Raw genomic sequence first — 18722 nt, 5'->3', positions numbered from 1 at the left:
ACATCATAACAGTTTTGAGATCCTCTGAATTTATTTGTTTTGCAAAAAAGTGGAATGTCTCACTTGAATGGAAATGCCCTCAAGTTACTTCTAGTATTGCTGTGGGATTGATTTTTCTAGGTTAAGGGAATGCAAAAGTTAGGTGCTTTATATGTATTCTTTTTTTTTTTTAACAAATCATTATCTATCTTTTAAATGGGTTTAAGACATCCCAAAACAAATCAGGAAAAAGGAACATCATTTCAGTATTTCCAACATAGGGCTTTGTGTAATGACTGTGACACCATGACAGTGAAGTATTCATTTTTAAGCTTCAAACAGAGAAAGCTTTACCTCAGTGTGTCCAATAGAAATACAATATGTAAATTAACCCATATTATCTGTATGCTGATTGGCTTGAGTTCCCCCGAATGTCACAATCTCACCACCCAGCAATGAGGTATTTTACTGCTGTCTGGAGATCAAATTATTACTGTAGAGAAGATCTTTATTTTTTCTGTTTCATTAACAGATTATTATAAAGCAATAAGCATGCAGGAGGAGAAGCAGACGTTTTACATTGGGAATTAATGAAAGCATGTCTGCTCGTTTTTTGGAGGTGGGGAGTTGTTTAAAATCTTATACCACCCCCACAAACAAAACTCTTCCGAAATGGTAAAATAAGGAAATGCATGATTCCAGAGGCATCCCTAAGCACCCAGTTGTCAGGCTATGTGGTGTCTTGTGATATCATCGGACCTTTTGGATGGGTGTAAGTTTTATGAATTCGTTATATTCCTAGTATTTTTCTTCCGTAAAAACAGAGGGGGAGGGAAGGGAAACTCACACACACAACTGCTTTGACATTACCAATGTATTGGTCAGCCGTACTGGCAAGGAGGAAAAAGAAAGGTTGTTGCTCGGTGGGGTGGAATGTGAGGAATAGTCATTTAAAATTTTTGTAAGCCTGATTCTATAGTCATATTCGTTAAGGTAAAATGGATTTAAATCATTTTGCAGTTGTCCTCTGAACTTAGCTTCTCCCTACTTAACACATATTTGCGTGCCTTTGAGAATATAAGATGACTAACAAAGACAAGGCTGCCCTAACCTGCTTTCCCTCCTTCCCCATTGACAAGATTTTGTTTGATTGCGCTCTTTAAAAAATACATATTTAATTTCTTTTCTTTCTCTCTCTCTTTCTTTCTTTCTTTCTTTTTTCTTTTTCTTTCTTTCTTCCTTTCTTTCTTTCTTTCTTTTTCTCCCCCCCACCTTCCCAGCCAACCTGCTAATGCAAAAGTCAGCTGGGGAAATCATTAAAAAGGAAATCTAAAAGAAGCTTCCAATGCATTGGACCACCCTAAAAGAGAAAGGAAGGAAACGTTCGGGGAAGGCTAGGGTTCCGGGAAGCTGAAGAAGGGGCGAGCGCCCCCGACACCGTGGCTTCTCCTGGCGCTGCCCTAAGGGATGGGCCTGAGGTCCTGAAAAAGCCTTTCCGAGCCCCCACTTCAGATGTGGGGAGGGAAAAGTTCAGAAGCAGCCAGAAGGGGACAAAAACCTAATTTTGCCACTTCAACAGGACAGGATATTCAATAAGCCCTGCCAACTCTGGAAACGGGTCGAGTCTTCTGTTGGCTCCACAGAGGCTGAAGCAGCCCTCGCCGCCGCCCTCGCCGCCGCCGTCGCCGCCGCCGCCGCCGCGGCGGCCCCTGCGTTACTGGGGGAGACGGTGCCGCTGCGACAGGGGAGGACGCGGCTGGAGCTCAAGGAGGCTCCAGCGCGCAGGCGCCGCCGAGCCCTGCCTGGATGCTCAGTCAAGGCACTAAGGCAAAAAAAAAAATCAGCAATTTATAGAAAGAAGAAGCTATAGTCTGTCGGGATATCCAACGCCAACAGGTAGGAGGATATACTCTCGGTTAAGTTTGGGGGGAGGGGGGCGCACAGTGTTGATGAAACTGCAGGTTCACGGGCACCGAGCCCTCCCTGAGGTTTTTTGTTTTTTGTTTTTTTGACAATAAACTGCATAATGGAAGTACATTCAGACAATGCATCTTCAGTAGGGCTTATTGAGAGCTCCATTTCTGGAAAGCGTTGCAAGACTGAGGAAAATCAGACTGCGAATCACCGGGAACAGTTCCCTTGCAGCACAGAAGCAATCTCTCTCCCCATCTTCGCGTATGTAATGCATGTCTCTCTCCCCCTCCCCCTCCTCCACCCCACATTATAAATCCAGGGGTGGCGGATTTCAGGTTTCGTAATGTTGCATGATGTGATCGGTATTTACCCGGGGATGTACCGGTGGGGAAATTAAAATCATCGAACGCAGTTTTGCCTGGGCTTCCATCAGCATATTCCGGGCTAGCGAGAAGTGGCAAAGGAAACATGCTTCGTGGGAATAACAGAAGAAGCCGATTTTCCTGGTGTGGCTCTCAGGCACCCAGGACACAATGTGCATTTTGTTTTAAAATGAAGCCACTTGCAATTTGCAGCAAAGATTATCAGTGTAAATAGGAAAGGCTTAATTGCCCAAGAAACACAGGTTCATGTTAAATTCATTTGAATCCAGGCAGCCAAGGTTTACAAATGGAAGTGCATTATTCCTCTGGGTGTGTTTCCCTGGCCAATATTTACATTAACCGTTTTTAATAATCATGTGGGTTTAAAGGAGAAAAGATTTACCAAAAATGGGGGGTAGGGTGGGGAAGGAAAGACAAAAGATTAAATCACATCAAATCCTGGATAAGTTCCTATTAATTTCAAAGTCTAATGTTCAAATTGTGCTTTAAGATGAATCAACAAATACTCTTCTTATAATATGCAGCATGCATAGTGGCACTTGAGTTAAAAGACATATTTTGCAAGGGCTCTTTGGATCCATATCAGCAGGAAAGCTGCCTGTAAAACACTGACAGATACTAACAGAACTCAAATAAATGTAGGGAGTCTCATCTCTGTCTCCTCTCAGCAATCTTGTAGATTCCATTGTAACATTAGTGATTGACTCCTGGATTGGCATATTTTATGATTGTGGAACATTTCATTCCTTCTATCCTAAAGGTACCCAATCAAATTTATGTTCTCCAAAATAGGGACATTTTAAAATTCATCTAGTTCAGAAAACTAAACAAGCCATTTTCCTGAAATCTCAAACAAATACTTACTAAAGCAAATAATATTATTCAAAATTAAAACTTTATTTGCTTCCCTGTAAATGAACAGCTTTATGTTAGCACTGCCTGACATCATTACTTGTTAACTTAAGAACTGATAGCTCATTTTTTTTCCAGATATTCTGATGGCAAATCAAATGGAAGAAAAGAGGAAGCATGACAGCAGATCGCATCAGTTCTCTTTGTGGATTACATTTTCAGTAAAATGTATGGATCTATCTTTTCCTTGTTCTTATATCTAGATCATGACACTTGACTGAGGCTGTATCTTTATCCTCCATCCATCTATGGCGAACTATAGCCATGCAGCTGACAACATTTTGCAAAATCTCTCTCCTCTAACAGCCTTTCTGAAACTGACTTCCTTGGGTTTCATAATAGGAGTCAGTGTGGTGGGCAACCTTCTGATCTCCATTTTGCTAGTGAAAGATAAGACCTTGCATAGAGCACCTTACTACTTCTTGTTGGATCTTTGCTGTTCAGATATCCTCAGATCTGCAATTTGTTTCCCATTTGTATTCAACTCTGTCAAAAATGGCTCTACCTGGACTTATGGGACTCTGACTTGCAAAGTGATTGCCTTTCTGGGGGTTTTGTCCTGTTTCCACACTGCTTTCATGCTCTTCTGCATCAGCGTCACCAGATACTTAGCTATCGCCCATCACCGCTTCTATACAAAGAGGCTGACCTTTTGGACGTGTCTGGCTGTGATCTGCATGGTGTGGACTCTGTCTGTGGCCATGGCATTCCCCCCAGTTTTAGATGTGGGCACTTACTCATTCATTAGGGAGGAAGATCAATGTACCTTCCAACACCGCTCCTTCAGGGCTAATGATTCCTTAGGATTTATGCTGCTCCTTGCTCTCATCCTCCTAGCCACACAGCTTGTCTACCTCAAGCTGATATTTTTTGTCCACGACCGAAGGAAAATGAAGCCAGTCCAGTTTGTAGCAGCAGTCAGCCAGAACTGGACTTTTCATGGCCCTGGCGCCAGTGGCCAGGCAGCTGCCAATTGGCTAGCAGGATTTGGAAGGGGTCCCACACCACCCACCTTGCTGGGCATCCGGCAAAATGCAAACACCACGGGCAGAAGAAGGCTCTTGGTCCTAGATGAGTTCAAAATGGAGAAAAGAATCAGCAGAATGTTCTATATAATGACTTTTCTCTTCCTAACCTTGTGGGGCCCATACCTGGTGGCCTGTTATTGGAGAGTTTTTGCAAGAGGGCCTGTAGTACCAGGGGGATTTCTAACAGCCGCTGTCTGGATGAGTTTTGCCCAAGCAGGAATCAATCCTTTTGTCTGCATTTTCTCCAACAGGGAGCTGAGGCGCTGTTTCAGCACAACCCTCCTTTACTGCAGAAAATCCAGGTTACCAAGGGAACCTTACTGTGTTATATGAAGGAGCATCTGGAAATCTTTAGCCTTGTGAAACACTAACCTTCTCTGCTAAGCAATCGTGGCCTGTAGCCATATCTTGAGAAGAAAATCAAGAATGGGATCAGCGGTTATAAGGATTTGGGCAACATTCTGCAGTCTTTGCAATAGTTCACCTATAATCCTATTTTAAATCTCAGAGTGATCCTGCTGACTGCCGGCGAAGGTTTGTAATTAAGAAAGGACTGAACCACTGCCCTAAGTTTCTTTATGTGGTTGAAAAGTAGATAATGAAAGTAGCAGGTGCTAAGTATCAGTGCTAAATGCTGTGTATATCACTACTTATGAAAAAAAATCAAAAAAACAATTAGCATTGGACATCTTAATAAATTAAGTTGACATGAGGTAAATGTGTTGATAAAAACTAATTTTAGAAGTTTGAAGACTTTAAAACATTTCATACTATTATTGTTTTGCAAAGACTAAAATATTTGGGGACTTAAAGTACTGTAATCCACTAAAAATGTGCCATGAATTATTGGATTATCACACTTTTAAAAAACTCGCCTTGTAAGTTTGGGGAGCATTCCAAAGCAGTATATTGGTTCCAATTAGAGTTTACTCTTTTTTTTTGTATTAATACATTACTATTTCTAAATACCACTTTCCTTACCTACTAGTGAAATTGCTAGCATTGAACTGTATTATGTGGTTTTTGTTGATTTGGTATAAAGTTTTTCCAATTCATTTATATTTTACAAATGCTAGATATTGGTCTGGGAGGCAACATTAATGGTACCAACTGGTCACAACTGAGCAGTTCTAATAATGCAGAATAAACACATGTTGCCTTAAAGGGTTATCTAGTATCTTTCATCTTATTTAGCATTGGAGCAAATAGTCAGGGGAAATCGATTTAGTAACTGGTCATGGTCATGCATCTGGAAGTGCATGGACGATCATTTAATACTCTTTTTCCTTTTTCCTCACATGGTTTGAAAATTAAGGTGCACATCACTGGGATAATGAGAATTTCTTCTGAGGTGTGCTACCCATTCTGGTGTGTTCTAAGAAGCAGGCAGTTGATGTATGTTTATATTTTAAATCAGCTGTCAAAGGGAGACCACAGCCTTAGTATGACATCCTGCACAATTTGTGAAGCATTTATTCTACCGAAGGCACAGTCTTGTTTATACTTTCTGCACATTCAGTGTATTGGTCGTTTAAATTATTTCAGTTTTAACTTGTGAAAGCTTATAATATGATTTCTGGTATTTTAGAAATACATTAGAGTCTGTGAGTCTCATTCTTTAAGATACAGATGTGTGAATTTCAATATAAAGTTGCATTTGCCAAAATTTACCTGTGTAGCCTGTTACTTTTCTTGGAATAAATTTTACATTTTTGGCAATTAACAATTTCTTTTGACCTGGGAGGCAAGCACAAAGTAGGAAGACTAGCTTTATTATGGTTTTGCTTTTTTATTTTTGTAGCTACTATGTTTTGGAACTGGAAATGCACGAATGATAGGGAGCTTAAAGCTGATAAACTGACAATATTATCTACAAAAGCATTATTTGGTAGCTTATCATAATTATTTATCTATTTATTCTTACAAACCAGTAATGTTTAGAGATACATACCTGCTTAGTTGATGGTTCAAAATTTTAATATAAATACCACATTTTAATTTGGAGCATTGCAGAAATTTTGGATTCTAAATATATAACATCTAAGAAGAATGGTTTACAATAATATTATGACAAAACCAGAAAAGTTACTGTTTTTGTTTTCCATTGTTTTCATTTGTGGGTTTTTTGTTTGGTTTGGTTTGGTTTGGTACTTGAAAAATAAGATTAGGAATCTAATGGAACAGAATTCTTTATTGCTACAGTACTTCTGTAAAGAGAATATCAATATAAATATAAATAAGGAAAAATAAATCACTGGAATGTGTCAATTATATATGCAACTATTCAGTTTTGCTCATATGAGGACAGCTCAAGCCATAATTTAGTGAGCACTGTGTTTGACCTCATTTTACTTTATACCAAAGTTGATTGGATCTGAGACAAAGTTTAATGTACAACAGGAGTTGAATCTAGCAATAAAGGCCCCTTGTTGATACTAAAATCATTATCCAAAATGCAATAAAGGAAATGTTAGCAAAACGTATTCTGATAACATTGTTTCCAACTCAAAAAAAAAAGTTATAGTAGAGGTGTAATTACAATGATTATATTTATAGAGAACTTTGCTTAGAGGTTCAGGTATCACCAGCAATCAGTGGAACGTTCAGCGATTGTCTTGTAGCCAGAGATTAGCTATTATCAACGCTAACCTCCATAACATAGAGAAGAAAACTGAGGCATAGATTGAAGGTGGGGGATTGAGGAGTCAAGAGCAAGAGCCAAATGAGATTGCCTGACCTTACCTAGCTATTTGGAATAACAGATTCCAACAGCTTTGGTAAGTGATCAGTGAATAATGCAGAGTCGTCATGACTTTTACTTAAGCTTCCTTTTGACTAACTTAGCATTTCAGGTCAAGGGGCAAGCACTGGGTGAGATACATCCCCAGTTAATTGATGTCATTTGTAAGTCAATGAGCAATGGTAGCAATCCTGTAAAAGTCTGCTTCTGTGTCTTAATGACCAAATCACATTATCTATTTTGGCACCCATTCCAATGTTCAATATTTAAAAACAGTTGGTAACTAATTCAACTTGAAAATGTTAATAATTTTCAACCCCTGCAAATATTCCCACTGGTGAGTCTAACTTCCCTGGTGAGTGTAACTTCCCTATCCCATTATCAATAATAATGCGTCCCTCCTGGACTAATTACACCTGAGCTGAACAGTCTTCAAATTGTTTTCCTTAATAGTGATGATATGTTTGCATGGATGTGTCTATACTACCTCATCTGGTTCCTTTGGTGCACAGTGGATTTATTTGTGAGATGCCTGGCTGGAACCAGGCATTCAGTCTGACTGTGGAATCCTATGCAGCTATTAACTGAGGCAAAAGGAGGTGAGTAACTTGCCCAGTTTCCCACAGAGGCCCCATTTAAATAACATAAATTTAACCACACTAATTAGAAAAAAATTATTTGTAGGACAACCTATTGACTGAATCACCTTCAAGTGTTAGCTGGTTGGATTTCAATATCAGCATTTTTCAGAGGTTAGATGATTTGTCATTGCTAACACGTGGATATGGCCACTTATCCGTTTATCTCTACCTCCATGACTGCTACTTGAATTGCTTATTAATTTATTTATTCATTCAACAAGTATGTATTGGGCCCTGGGCTTGGTGCTGGGAGCACAGTGGAAAACAAGACAGAACAGTCTCTCATGAAGATTTCTTAGTCTAGTGGGAACAACAATTAAATATGTAGCAGCAACGAGTTCCAAATGTTATGATAGTAAACGTTTCTAAGATGGACTTGGTATTAATGGCATAAATGGACTGTTCTCCCATTTTTCCTTCAGTGCCTTACCTCATATCTTTTCCCAGTACTCCTCGGGATCTTTTATATATCATATTGCCTCAATTCAGAAGGAACCTCCCATTCTGCTCACACTTCATTTAGAGGGATCACCACATTACATTTGGGAACCGAAGTTCCCGTGTTGTTAATGCTATACACAAAATAACAGCAAAACTGAGTGTTAAAATTACCCCATGTCCTGACTGTCCATGTCTACGTGAGAGATATTTCAGTTCCTTCAAGAAACTTGGAGGTGTCTTTTCTTACATACTCATACCTTCCTACAAAGTAGCATGAGAATGCCTGGGTAAAGTGTCATCAAAGAAGGCACTAAGAAGCCAACTCCTGGTGTCCTCCCATGGTGCTCAAGCAAAGATGGGAATAACCTGTGCAACAGGGTGCATATCTTTTACTGCTAAAGCATGCCACTGTGAAGTTTTTAATGCCGCTTTTTGTAGACACCATAAAACTCCTTAAGCCCATAATCTGAAAGGTTTGTTTGGCCTCTAAAATTTATTTCTATTGCAAATACGATTAAAGATCTTTACAATTATAGAGACATGTTTCTTTTCAGCTAAGCCATGTAATAGTTGTGTTGCAACAGGGATTACTATAGGACAGTTTGTAAACAGAACCAAAACTTCACTTCTGTGTGTTCACCATTAGATAAATTTATTTTGTTTCATTTTTTATTTTGCTCCACCTTGTTATCCAAACAAACAAAAACCAGTTTATATTGATTCCATATTAAAAAGAAAAGAAAGAAAATAAGATGATAAATGTTAATGTTCCAAATACTGGTTAAACACATTATTTAAGGTAGATTGTTGCCAGAATTGTGGGTTATTTACAATTCCCAAACCTCATGAGTTTATTTTTCTATGTAAAAATACATCATTTTCATGTTTGTGAATATTCTCTTCTAAATGTTTTGAATGGAAATTGCAGGGTCTACTAGGATAATTGTTTATTGTTGACTTTTTTTTTTATTGTTGTCAAATCTGGGCATGCTAGTGTTCTGTGATTTCCCCAATTTCCTCAGAAACTCTTTTTTACACCATATTAAAATAATAGAATTGCTTCATTTTGAGGCACAAGCTCATAATTAGTCTCATAATTGACTGGATTTTTTTTTTGCCATTAGTCAAACAGTCAAATAAGTTATAGTTATTGAGAACTCGAGCAACAGAGGGACTTTTTTTTTTTTTTTTGGCTGTTTGCCTTATACTGCAATGTAACAGGTCCTAAAAAATATATTAAGACCAAGAGGCTTTAACTTTATAAAAGGCTTATATAAATAAGACCTGGTTTTTAAAATGGAAAAGGAGCTTTTATATCATCTCCTTTTGCCAAGGGGATGATGTCCATGAGTTACGCAAACCCTTTGGATTAAATGGCTTTTAAAGCCAGTTTTCCTCCCACCAGATCAGGCAGTTGATACAAGGGCTGGAATCCTATAAAAGCCCTGGAAGAAAGCAAAGAGAATGTGTTTACCTTTGAGTAATTGTAGAAAAAGGTCTCAAAAACGCCACAGATGGTATGGGACTTGGAATTATTCACACTTGACATTCACAACCAGCTCCTAGTTCCTTTTGGTGCCACTGGACAACATCATCCTCAGAAAGACACAAGTTTTCAAGCTTGGCTTGGAGGCAGAAAGCAATTTCTTTTTTTTTTTTCCCCCTCTGTGTGTTTAGAAAAATAATAGATTCTTGACACAAATATTAAAATTGATATTGTAATGTACATCTTGGTTTATGGGCTTTTGAATAGACAATAAAAAAACGTTTAACTGATATGGGTATTCAAGATCATGGGATGAGGAAGTAAGTTATTATAATACTTGGAAAACTGTATTATAATATTTAAAAACTTTAAAGCTGAATTGACAGTCGAGCTTCAACTAGCTTAAAGTTAATTAGTTGTTTCTTTTCATAGCTTTAAGAAAGAAAAATCTGACTAGATGAAGGAAGAAGAGTTTGTCTGTTTCTCCTCCATCAGGGGGAAAAAATGTTGAATTGAGAGATTCATTTTCTCTAGGGAAAAAAGGAAGTTAGGTCATTTTTAGTAAGCATTTTCCTTAGACATAATTCAATTCAACAATCGTTTATTGTGTGCCTACAACACGTATGATCTTGGGCAAGTTACTTAACTTTTCTGTGCTTCATCAAGAAAAAGGAGATGATAGTACAAACATCCTGGGGTTATTGAGAGGATTCAGTGAGTGCATCCTTGTGAAGCCCTTAGGAGAGAGTCTGGCATCTTAAATAAATTTTACTTTTTACCAGCTCTCTCATAGCTCACCATCTAGCAGCAGAGATACAAACAAATTATGAGACAATGTGATAAGTGCTGTGAGAGATTAGCGTTAAAGAAACACAGACAAGCAATTAACTCTGTGAAGATAGCAGAAGGAAGGTGAGACAGGAAAGGTGGCAACTGAACTCAGTCTTGAAGGATCATTTTAATTTCATCTGCCTGACAAAGTTGGGAAAGCCATTGCAGACAGAGGAAATGATAAAATGAGCAAAAGGCAAAGAGATTCTGAAGCTCATGATGTGTTCAACATTAGGAATTCACTATTCAGAGAAATTTAATGTTGTGTGGCTGGAGCTTAGGTCCCTGCAAGGGGAGGGGCAGTGTGGTGCAGAGGTTCAAAAGCACAAGACTTGAACGTTTAAGTCCTTACTCTGTCCTTAGTTTACTAGCTTTATGATTTTGAACAAGTTAATTAAACTCTTTGAGTCTCAATTTGCTTATCTGGCATGGCAGGGGTGGGGGTGGTAAGTAGTAGCAATCATTACTTTTAAAGAGTTGCTTGAAGATTACATGAGATAGTATAATAAAAATAGATCGAATAGGGGTGTCTGGCTGGCTCAGTTGGTGGAGCGTGCGACTCTTCATCTCGGGGTTATGAGTTCAAGCCCCATGTTGGGTATAGAGATTACTTAAAAATAAAATCTTAAAAAAATAGATAAAATAATGATAACAAACGATTATTAAGTACTTACTATGTGCCAGAGATTGTTCTAAACACTTTTCATATATTAGCTCGTTTGGTTTTCACAATGAGTAGATGCTATTATGATCCATACTTTATAAACGAAGAAACTGAAGCCCAGAGAAGTTAAGTCACGGACACAAGTTAGCACTAGGCAAACATGGATGTAAAGCACTTAGCACAGTACCCAGGCTGGAGTGAGCATTCCATAAATGTTGGCTTTTGTTGCTGCTGCTACTGTGGATTTCCACACAATCACTGGGAAGGTCAGAGACTGACTAATGGGAGCGGAAGTTAAAGCCCAAACAGAGCGGCAGCCTCAGACCATAGCTTCACCTTGCTCTTCCCCGCATTTGCACACCGAGAATCTAGAGGAAGCAAAGAACAGTAGTTGACTGCTTTCACAGAGGATCATATTACTGCGGAAATAGGAGAATCCACCTCATCTTTCAAATGACTTTTTAGAAGGACATTGCTCAAATTACATCACTCAGGTTTAAAGTGGGAGACCCAACTCATGCTGCGTGGAGAATTTCTCTTAGATCTGGTTCATATTCTCCAGTCCTAAATCGGTTTGGTTCCAGTCTACACTAAGTGGAGATTTTAAGTGGATGATTACCGCAGGCTGGGGAAAAGCCTTTCATGGAGTCTTGCTTTGTGTCAAGTGGTCAAGTCTCCCTTTAAAGATCCACCTTCTAGGATGACCATTCCCAGCCGTTTTCCAACTACCAGCATTTAAATTTCCCTACTCTGAAACCTCTCCAGAGGCTTCTGTAGCCTCTAACTATTGACTACTGACTAGTCTCTAACTATTGACTCATAGTCCGTTGTTTACACATCTGGCCATCCTTCACTGCATTTTTTAAAGCTGTTGCTTTGCCCACTTGAACTCCCCCCTACATTCATCCCAACTGAGCTTCAGTCTTTTTATTTGACCTCTTACTTTACCAGTAATTTTACCAAAGTGATTTCATCTACTAAAGTAACAGTTGCTGTCACCCCCTACTCCAGTTTGGTGCTGTTTGCAATCTCGGTAAACATAGTTTTTATTTAGTTATCTTGTGTAGCATGAAAAAGAGAAGGGGTGCTGGCCTGGGTGTCAGGAGCTAAGCTGCTGACCAGCTTCAGGCTGCAGTCAATTCACTTGACCTCTTAGTTCCCTCAAGTGTATAATGAAGATGTTGATCTCTAAAGTTCCTCCAGCTTGGAAAAATCTATGGTTTGTCCATCTGGGTCACTGATACCCTAAGGACATTAATGACATGGTTATTTCTAACAAACATAGCTTCCCCACGGATGACCCGTGGTCCACAGAGAGCCACTTGCCATGTACAGTATTTCAATGAACCAGGATCATACCTAAGCAGTTGTAGGCCCAACCTGAACCCAGCTTGTTGACATCAACACTAGAGAATATCTATAGCATATTAAAGTATTCTTTCATAGGGCTCTTGCTTTATTCGTAATAGCATTTTCAATTTTAATCAGACAGACTTGATGCTCTGCTTTCATTTCAAATAACCAAATTATAGATATTTGGGCCCTGTTATTCCTTTTTATGTTCTATTCTTAATTATAAATAATTCATGGATTTCTTCTAAAGGGCACCAAATTTATTTCAAGTTCCTGTTGCAAATATATGAAACAAAATTTAGGAAGATATTTTAGTACCTCCACAGTTTGTAATTATAGAATGATCCATTTTTGAATAGATATTTAAGAAGCATCTACTTTGATACAAGGAGTTGTACTGGGTGCTTAATAAACCTTGTTATTGAATCTGGTTTGGCTGAGGTTTTAGTCTTAAAGACTTGTAAAATGAACAGAAATCTGGTTTTCTTTTTGCAGTTGTTTTTGTTATGCTTTACATGCATGAAGACTTTGGTTTTTAAATTCCACCCAGTACAAAAGTGTTTTCCTATTATTTTTAATCACACCCTACGCTTAGATTTAAATGGCTATAATTAATGGTGCATTTTTACTTACAATTTCCGATTTGCAACAACAAAACTAGTTAGTTACCAAAACACCCTTTTTAAATATATTTTGAGTCTGGTGGCTTGTTGACTTTCAAGAGAATGAACTAGAAAAGATAACATTCTTATCATGGTAGTAACTCTTAGCTACTAATAAAGAATTTAGTAGGTAATATGGGGAAAATATTCATGCATCCTAGAATTCATAATTCAAGGAAACAAATGTTCCTATGTTTACGTGGCTCTGATACACTCACAGTGCTTTGGGAATTCTGTACAATTATTGCATCGGTGCTTTTCGATATGATGCCACTCAGTTCCCTGATGCAGAAAGAACCTGTGTTCTTCTCAGTGGTGCTATTATTTGTTATGCCTGGAAGGTCTTGAGCATTTTCTGCAGTGCCAGAGCTCCAGTGCTTTGTATTTCCATCATGGGCATGAGAAAACATCATTTTCAAGAAGAAAAAAATGAAAGAGAAAGACATTTTTCTAGTGTATTGAGTTTTGCTAGAGAATATTTGCTCTGTGTTGTAATTTTAAGACAGACTTAAATTGTATGTATATGATAAAACATCCTCATAAATATTCAACTAAAAACTATTCTGTTTTCAACCAACTAAAACTATACTTATATTGATATTAATGGTCAATTATAGAGTTCATTATATAAATATAAAGTTCATTATATATATTCAAATATAAAGTTCAAAGTTCAAATATTAAGTTCATTATAATGTACAGAGGGGAAATACAAAGGAAATTACAGACTTAACTTCCTCCTTAGATGTTTCTGTATGGCAGAAGACAGTTAAATACATTTCTTCATTAGTAGCAGAAACCAAGATACAGCAGGACATAGGTATGTAATGACCAAAGGGAAGTCACATAAAGAATTGAGAGGGATGGGTAAGGTGGTTCCAGGGATGGGAAAAACTGACACCAGAAAAAAAAAAAAATTTCATTAGTGAGAAAGTTTGAGAAGTTTGAAAGTCATAGGAAGAAAGAATGGGACTAATATTTTAAGTGGTTTAGAAATTGACCCCACTATTTAAGAACCTGCAACATCTCTCTATTGTGTACATAAGATCAAATTCAAAACTCTTTATGAAGACCTTTTATGATAAAGCAATGCTCTCATCTATCTATATTCTTCTCTCATTCTTTTCCATTTTACATTCCTTATCAACGCCACATAAATACACACAGACACCTCTCCCAATATACAGGCACATACTTACACCACAAGATATCCGACTCAATCCATAAGTCCACTCAAGCTTCACCTTTGATCACTTTGACCCACATTAATTTCTTGTTTATCTGCATGCCTCGATCATATTTAATCTGTGTGTGGTTTTACTTGATATAATGGTGTTCTCTGACTGCTTCAGGTTTCTCTAGTAAGATTGTAAGCTCATGGGCCTTGTCATCTATTTTCTACCCCCACAAAAGAACCCTATCTTACTACTAGGCAATTAATAAAATGCTTAAAATGTAGAAATATTATTTACATAAAAGAACAGAAGAGAAAAATCTTAATTTTAGAAATTTTTTATTAGAAATCTCTTTGTCCTTGTCCAAGTTGAGATGTTAATTCAAATGTTATTTCCCCAAAACAGGAAGAGAGAGAAAGAATCTATAATCAAAATCTAGATAATCTCGCCCTTCCTTTTGTAAGTGAATATACTATTAATCTGAAAGCCAGTGATCTTTAAAGTTTTCTTTAGTGGTAATGAATTTTGAACTATTCACACTTTCTCACTTGTCTTCCTTGTGATCAGTTTTACACAAATGGCCCATATAATCAGAAAGGCTATGTGATGTTTTATTTATATAGCTCTGCAATTTTAATATAAACATGCTAAGCAAGGGTGCCTAGGTGGCTCAGTTGGTTAAGTGGCTGCCTTCGGCTCAGGTCATGATCCTGGAGTCTTGGGATCGATCCCGCATTGGGCTCCCTGCTCAGCAGGGAGTCTGCTTCTTTCTCTGACCCTCCCCGCCTCATGCTCTCTCTCTCTCTCTATCTCATGCTCTCTCTCAAATAAATAAATAAAATCTTAAAAAAAACATGCTAAGCAATGTTGAACCTATATCTGCACATTTTTAAAAAGATTTTCTTCATTTATTTGAGGGAAAAAGAGCATGTGCGCATGTGCGTATGGGGGGGAGGGCACAGAGGGAGAGGGAGAGGGAGAAGCAGAACCCCCACTTAGCAGGGAGCCTGATGCGGGGGAGGGAGCCAAGGGCAAACGCTTAACTATCTGAACCACCCAGATGCCCCTATATCTGCAAATTTTTAAAGACATTTTTATTTTGAAATATTCTTCACATTGGACAATATTCACAGCTGAACACATTGTATTAATCAAGGATATCTCTTATCTATGCTACAGTAAGGATTTAAATTAGAATCTGATAGGTAACTCATCACAACTTTAAAAACATCATCACTTCGAAATTACTTAAAGTGTAATGAAATTTTTTTTCAGGATACACTAATCTAATGTATTTTACATCACTAAGAACAAGATCAAGAACAAGAGTTAGGCTTATCAAGTGCAAATAAATATTGTTTTAACATTGGTATACTTCCCCAATAATTAAAATAAACTTGTAAAATGTATTCTAGAGTAACCTAATTTTTATCAGATGATCAAATGCCGTGATTATAAATCTTTCTGAAATACCATTAGGAATATAACCCTATAATTTTACTTCTATTTTTTTATGTGCTAAGAATATTAATCTTCTAATAGCAACTGAATTTTTAATGTATATTCAAGTATACTTTAGAATAATTTTGTTTCATTTCAAATGTATAATAGGCTGTTAACAATAACATAAATGTTGTTGAATTTGGTGTGTGAGGGCACCTATTTTGTTAAATTATTGTTATAATGATCAAGTTATTTTAAATCAAAATAAATGAGGACAATTTGTGTGTCAGTTGGACATAGGAGTAAGAGAGACTTTAAATCTCATTAGCTTCTCAGAGAAATTAATACTCTGGGTATTTATCAGTGATAAATAAAACTGAATGACTACATTTCTTGATTTATAATTATTTAAGAAAAGAAAAAATTGGGCATATGTCTACATAAGCCCATTTCTACAACTCGTACTTTAAAAAAAAAACTAAAACCTTTAGTTTAAAGTTTCTTTTGAAAGTTAAATAATTCTAAGAGTCAGAGACAAATAATTATAACCCTTTATTTTATTAACCCAGAATAACCAACAGTTATGTTTTTCTCTTTTCAGCTAACCGAACGTGGCTTGTGGTTTATTTCTTAAGGAGGGATCATAAAAAAGAATGTTTTAATTATTGTAAGTCAGTTTTCAAGAGAATTCATTCATTTATTCATTCATTCAACAAATGCTTATGTACCACCTACTATGTTCCACTCTACATGTTCAGTGCAATGATATAGTAATGAATAAAACACACAGTATCTGTTTCATATAGAACACTAGTAGTAGTTTTTATACACGTTTTCCTAATCTGAAAAATTGATTATCTCAACTCCAAAAAGAATTTTACCACTTAAAAATTATTGCCATAACTAATGTTTTCACCCTCATTTTTAAAAAAGATTTTATTTATTTATTTGAGAGAGAGAGAGCAGAAGCAGGGGGGAGTGGCAGAGGGAGAGGGAGAAGCAGACTCCCCACTGAGCAGGGAGCCTGACGGGAGGCTCGATCCCACGACCCCAAGATCATGACCCAAGCCGAAGGCAAACACTTAACCCACTGAGCCACGCAGGCACCCCTTACCCTCACTTTTAAATGTTAATGATTAAAGAAAACAAAATCATCCCATAGATTCATACCTGAAGTAGCTTATTTCCCAAATCAGAAAAGCAAATGCTCCATCCTCCCAGAAAGCACTGAATTCTGGGTATCTTAACTTCAGCAAAGGATCAGTTCTATCATCAAACTGCATTTCACAGATAACAGGCACTGCTGGGGAAATGAGACCATTAGCTTCTAAGCTTATAGTGGTTCCCAACAGGTGGGAATACGATGTCTGTGCAGTGATTCAGTGAAGTCATTTTGCTGGCTAGCTCCCCAGGCTTCCTGGTAAAAGTCAAGTTTCAGCAATATAGCAAGAGTATTCATTTATGAGGAATGTGTGATTTGGGATATTCTATACTTAGTAGGAAAGAAATGAATTATTATTGATTTGATTAGCATTGGTTTTTAAATTGCAAGGACAGTTGCCAAAAACAGGAGGACAGCATGGGTTTCTGTTTTTGGCTTAGAAATATTTACCCCAAAGCCACCTTGTCCATAAATATGGGCAGTGCTGGACAAGCCTAGGAGAGGCTTGTTCATTCCACCTGTGGGTGGAGTGAATTCACTGAGAATGGTATTATAGCACAATGGGCCAGGGAGACTGAGAGTGACCCACTGGTGGCTTTGGTCCTACTCGATAGTCAAGTGGGTTTTCAATTTTGAACCTTGAACAAGCCAACACTGCAGTGGGAATAAGATAATGGAGAAATTAGCCTCTTTGGAAAGCAGAAAAATTTATAAACACCTGTTATTTCTCTAGGACTAGCTCTACCAATCCTTTCCACAATTCACCTGCCATCCTTTCATAAAAGGGCTAAAAACTAATACTAGCCTGACTCCATCATGTCAATGCCAAATACATCAGCAATAATAGGCAATGGTTTTTGGGTCAAGAGATTCAAATGAATGTTTTGAATAACCGAGACCAGTACAGATATTTCTTTACTGATTTTGCTTTTAAAAAATTGCATGCTTCTAAATTTGTATTGCTTTCACTTTAAATTTCTATATTATTTGAAAATTACTAGTGAGCATTATTTTTGAGAAATTCTGATACAATTATACTGCATTCACTTTAAAAGAAAGCAAATGAAAAATGCAATCTTCTATTTCTGTTTCCTCATCATCATTGTACAGATTTGAAATTGTTAGTGCTTCCTCTCTGTAAGGGATATACCATAAAATTAAGATTTTCCAGGATATTGTGGTATAAGGAATTTGAATAAATCCATTTTTGAGTGGATGCCTGCGGAAGGGCAAATCAGAGGCCACAAAACCAAGGCTGCTCACCCCACATTGCCCTCAAAAGCCCAAAGACTCAGTCTCGTGTACCCACCAAAGTAATAGAAGAAAAAACACAAAACAAAGGTCGTGATTCCTGCTGACGAAATAAATGGCACCGTGGGATGAATAATACAAACAGCTATTTTAAGTCTATGAAATAAAAAGGCATTTCTAAAGAGTAAATACCACATCAGGGATAAGTTAATAGGAAAAGGGAGTCTGAAAAGCTCTGAAGACAGACCTAATCGCTCTAAGCTTGTGAGTCTGATGAATATTCTCAGGCAATAATACCACAACAGATTGAATTCTTATTATAGCACATCACATTGTTTCAGTGAAATAAAATGAATTACAAAGTCATTGGATAGAGTGACATTTCAGGGGAGCTGGAATTGTTTTGTTGGTCATCCTGAAAGCCTTCCCTGAAAGTATTTTTTCTGTATGTTATCAACTGACAGTCACTGGTTTGCGTATTTACACAGAACAAAAAAATTTCTATGGGAAAAAAGTGTTAGTTACCCTATTCATAGATACTATATGGCCAAAAATGTATGTTTATTATTTATATTTTTTACTTTTAAATTAACTATACAGGCATATTTAGAAATAATCAGAATAGGTGTTTTTAAAATGTAATATTACACAAAGTGC

General features: G+C 37.3%; 1 protein-coding gene across 6 annotated transcripts; it reads left to right on the top strand.

Annotated features, from left to right (window-relative positions):
• Positions 1–515: 515 nt before the first annotated feature.
• GPR85 (G protein-coupled receptor 85) lies at positions 516–6209 on the top strand. 6 transcript variants are annotated; one of them, XM_073898597.1, is made up of 4 exons: positions 516–751; positions 1559–1875; positions 2037–2154; positions 3267–6209. In XM_073898597.1, exon 4 carries the CDS (start codon positions 3437–3439, stop codon positions 4547–4549), a length of 1113 nt encoding a protein of 370 aa, XP_073754698.1. In that variant the 5' UTR covers positions 516–751; positions 1559–1875; positions 2037–2154; positions 3267–3436; the 3' UTR covers positions 4550–6209. The 6 variants fall into 6 exon arrangements, with proteins under 6 accessions (XP_073754698.1, XP_073754699.1, XP_073754696.1 ...); XM_073898598.1 differs by having other exon boundaries at positions 1260–1875; positions 2040–2154; XM_073898595.1 differs by having other exon boundaries at positions 1260–1875.
• The last annotated feature ends 12513 nt before the right edge of the window (positions 6210–18722 follow it).

The sequence above is a fragment of the Callorhinus ursinus genome, unplaced genomic scaffold, assembly GCF_003265705.2.
Source record: "Callorhinus ursinus isolate GAN/ISIS: 27379988/994484 unplaced genomic scaffold, GSC_fseal_2.0 scaffold12, whole genome shotgun sequence".
Lineage (NCBI taxonomy): Eukaryota > Metazoa > Chordata > Mammalia > Carnivora > Otariidae > Callorhinus > Callorhinus ursinus.
The sequence above is the reverse complement of the archived record's forward strand: the minus strand, read 5'-3'. Positions and strand labels throughout refer to the sequence as shown.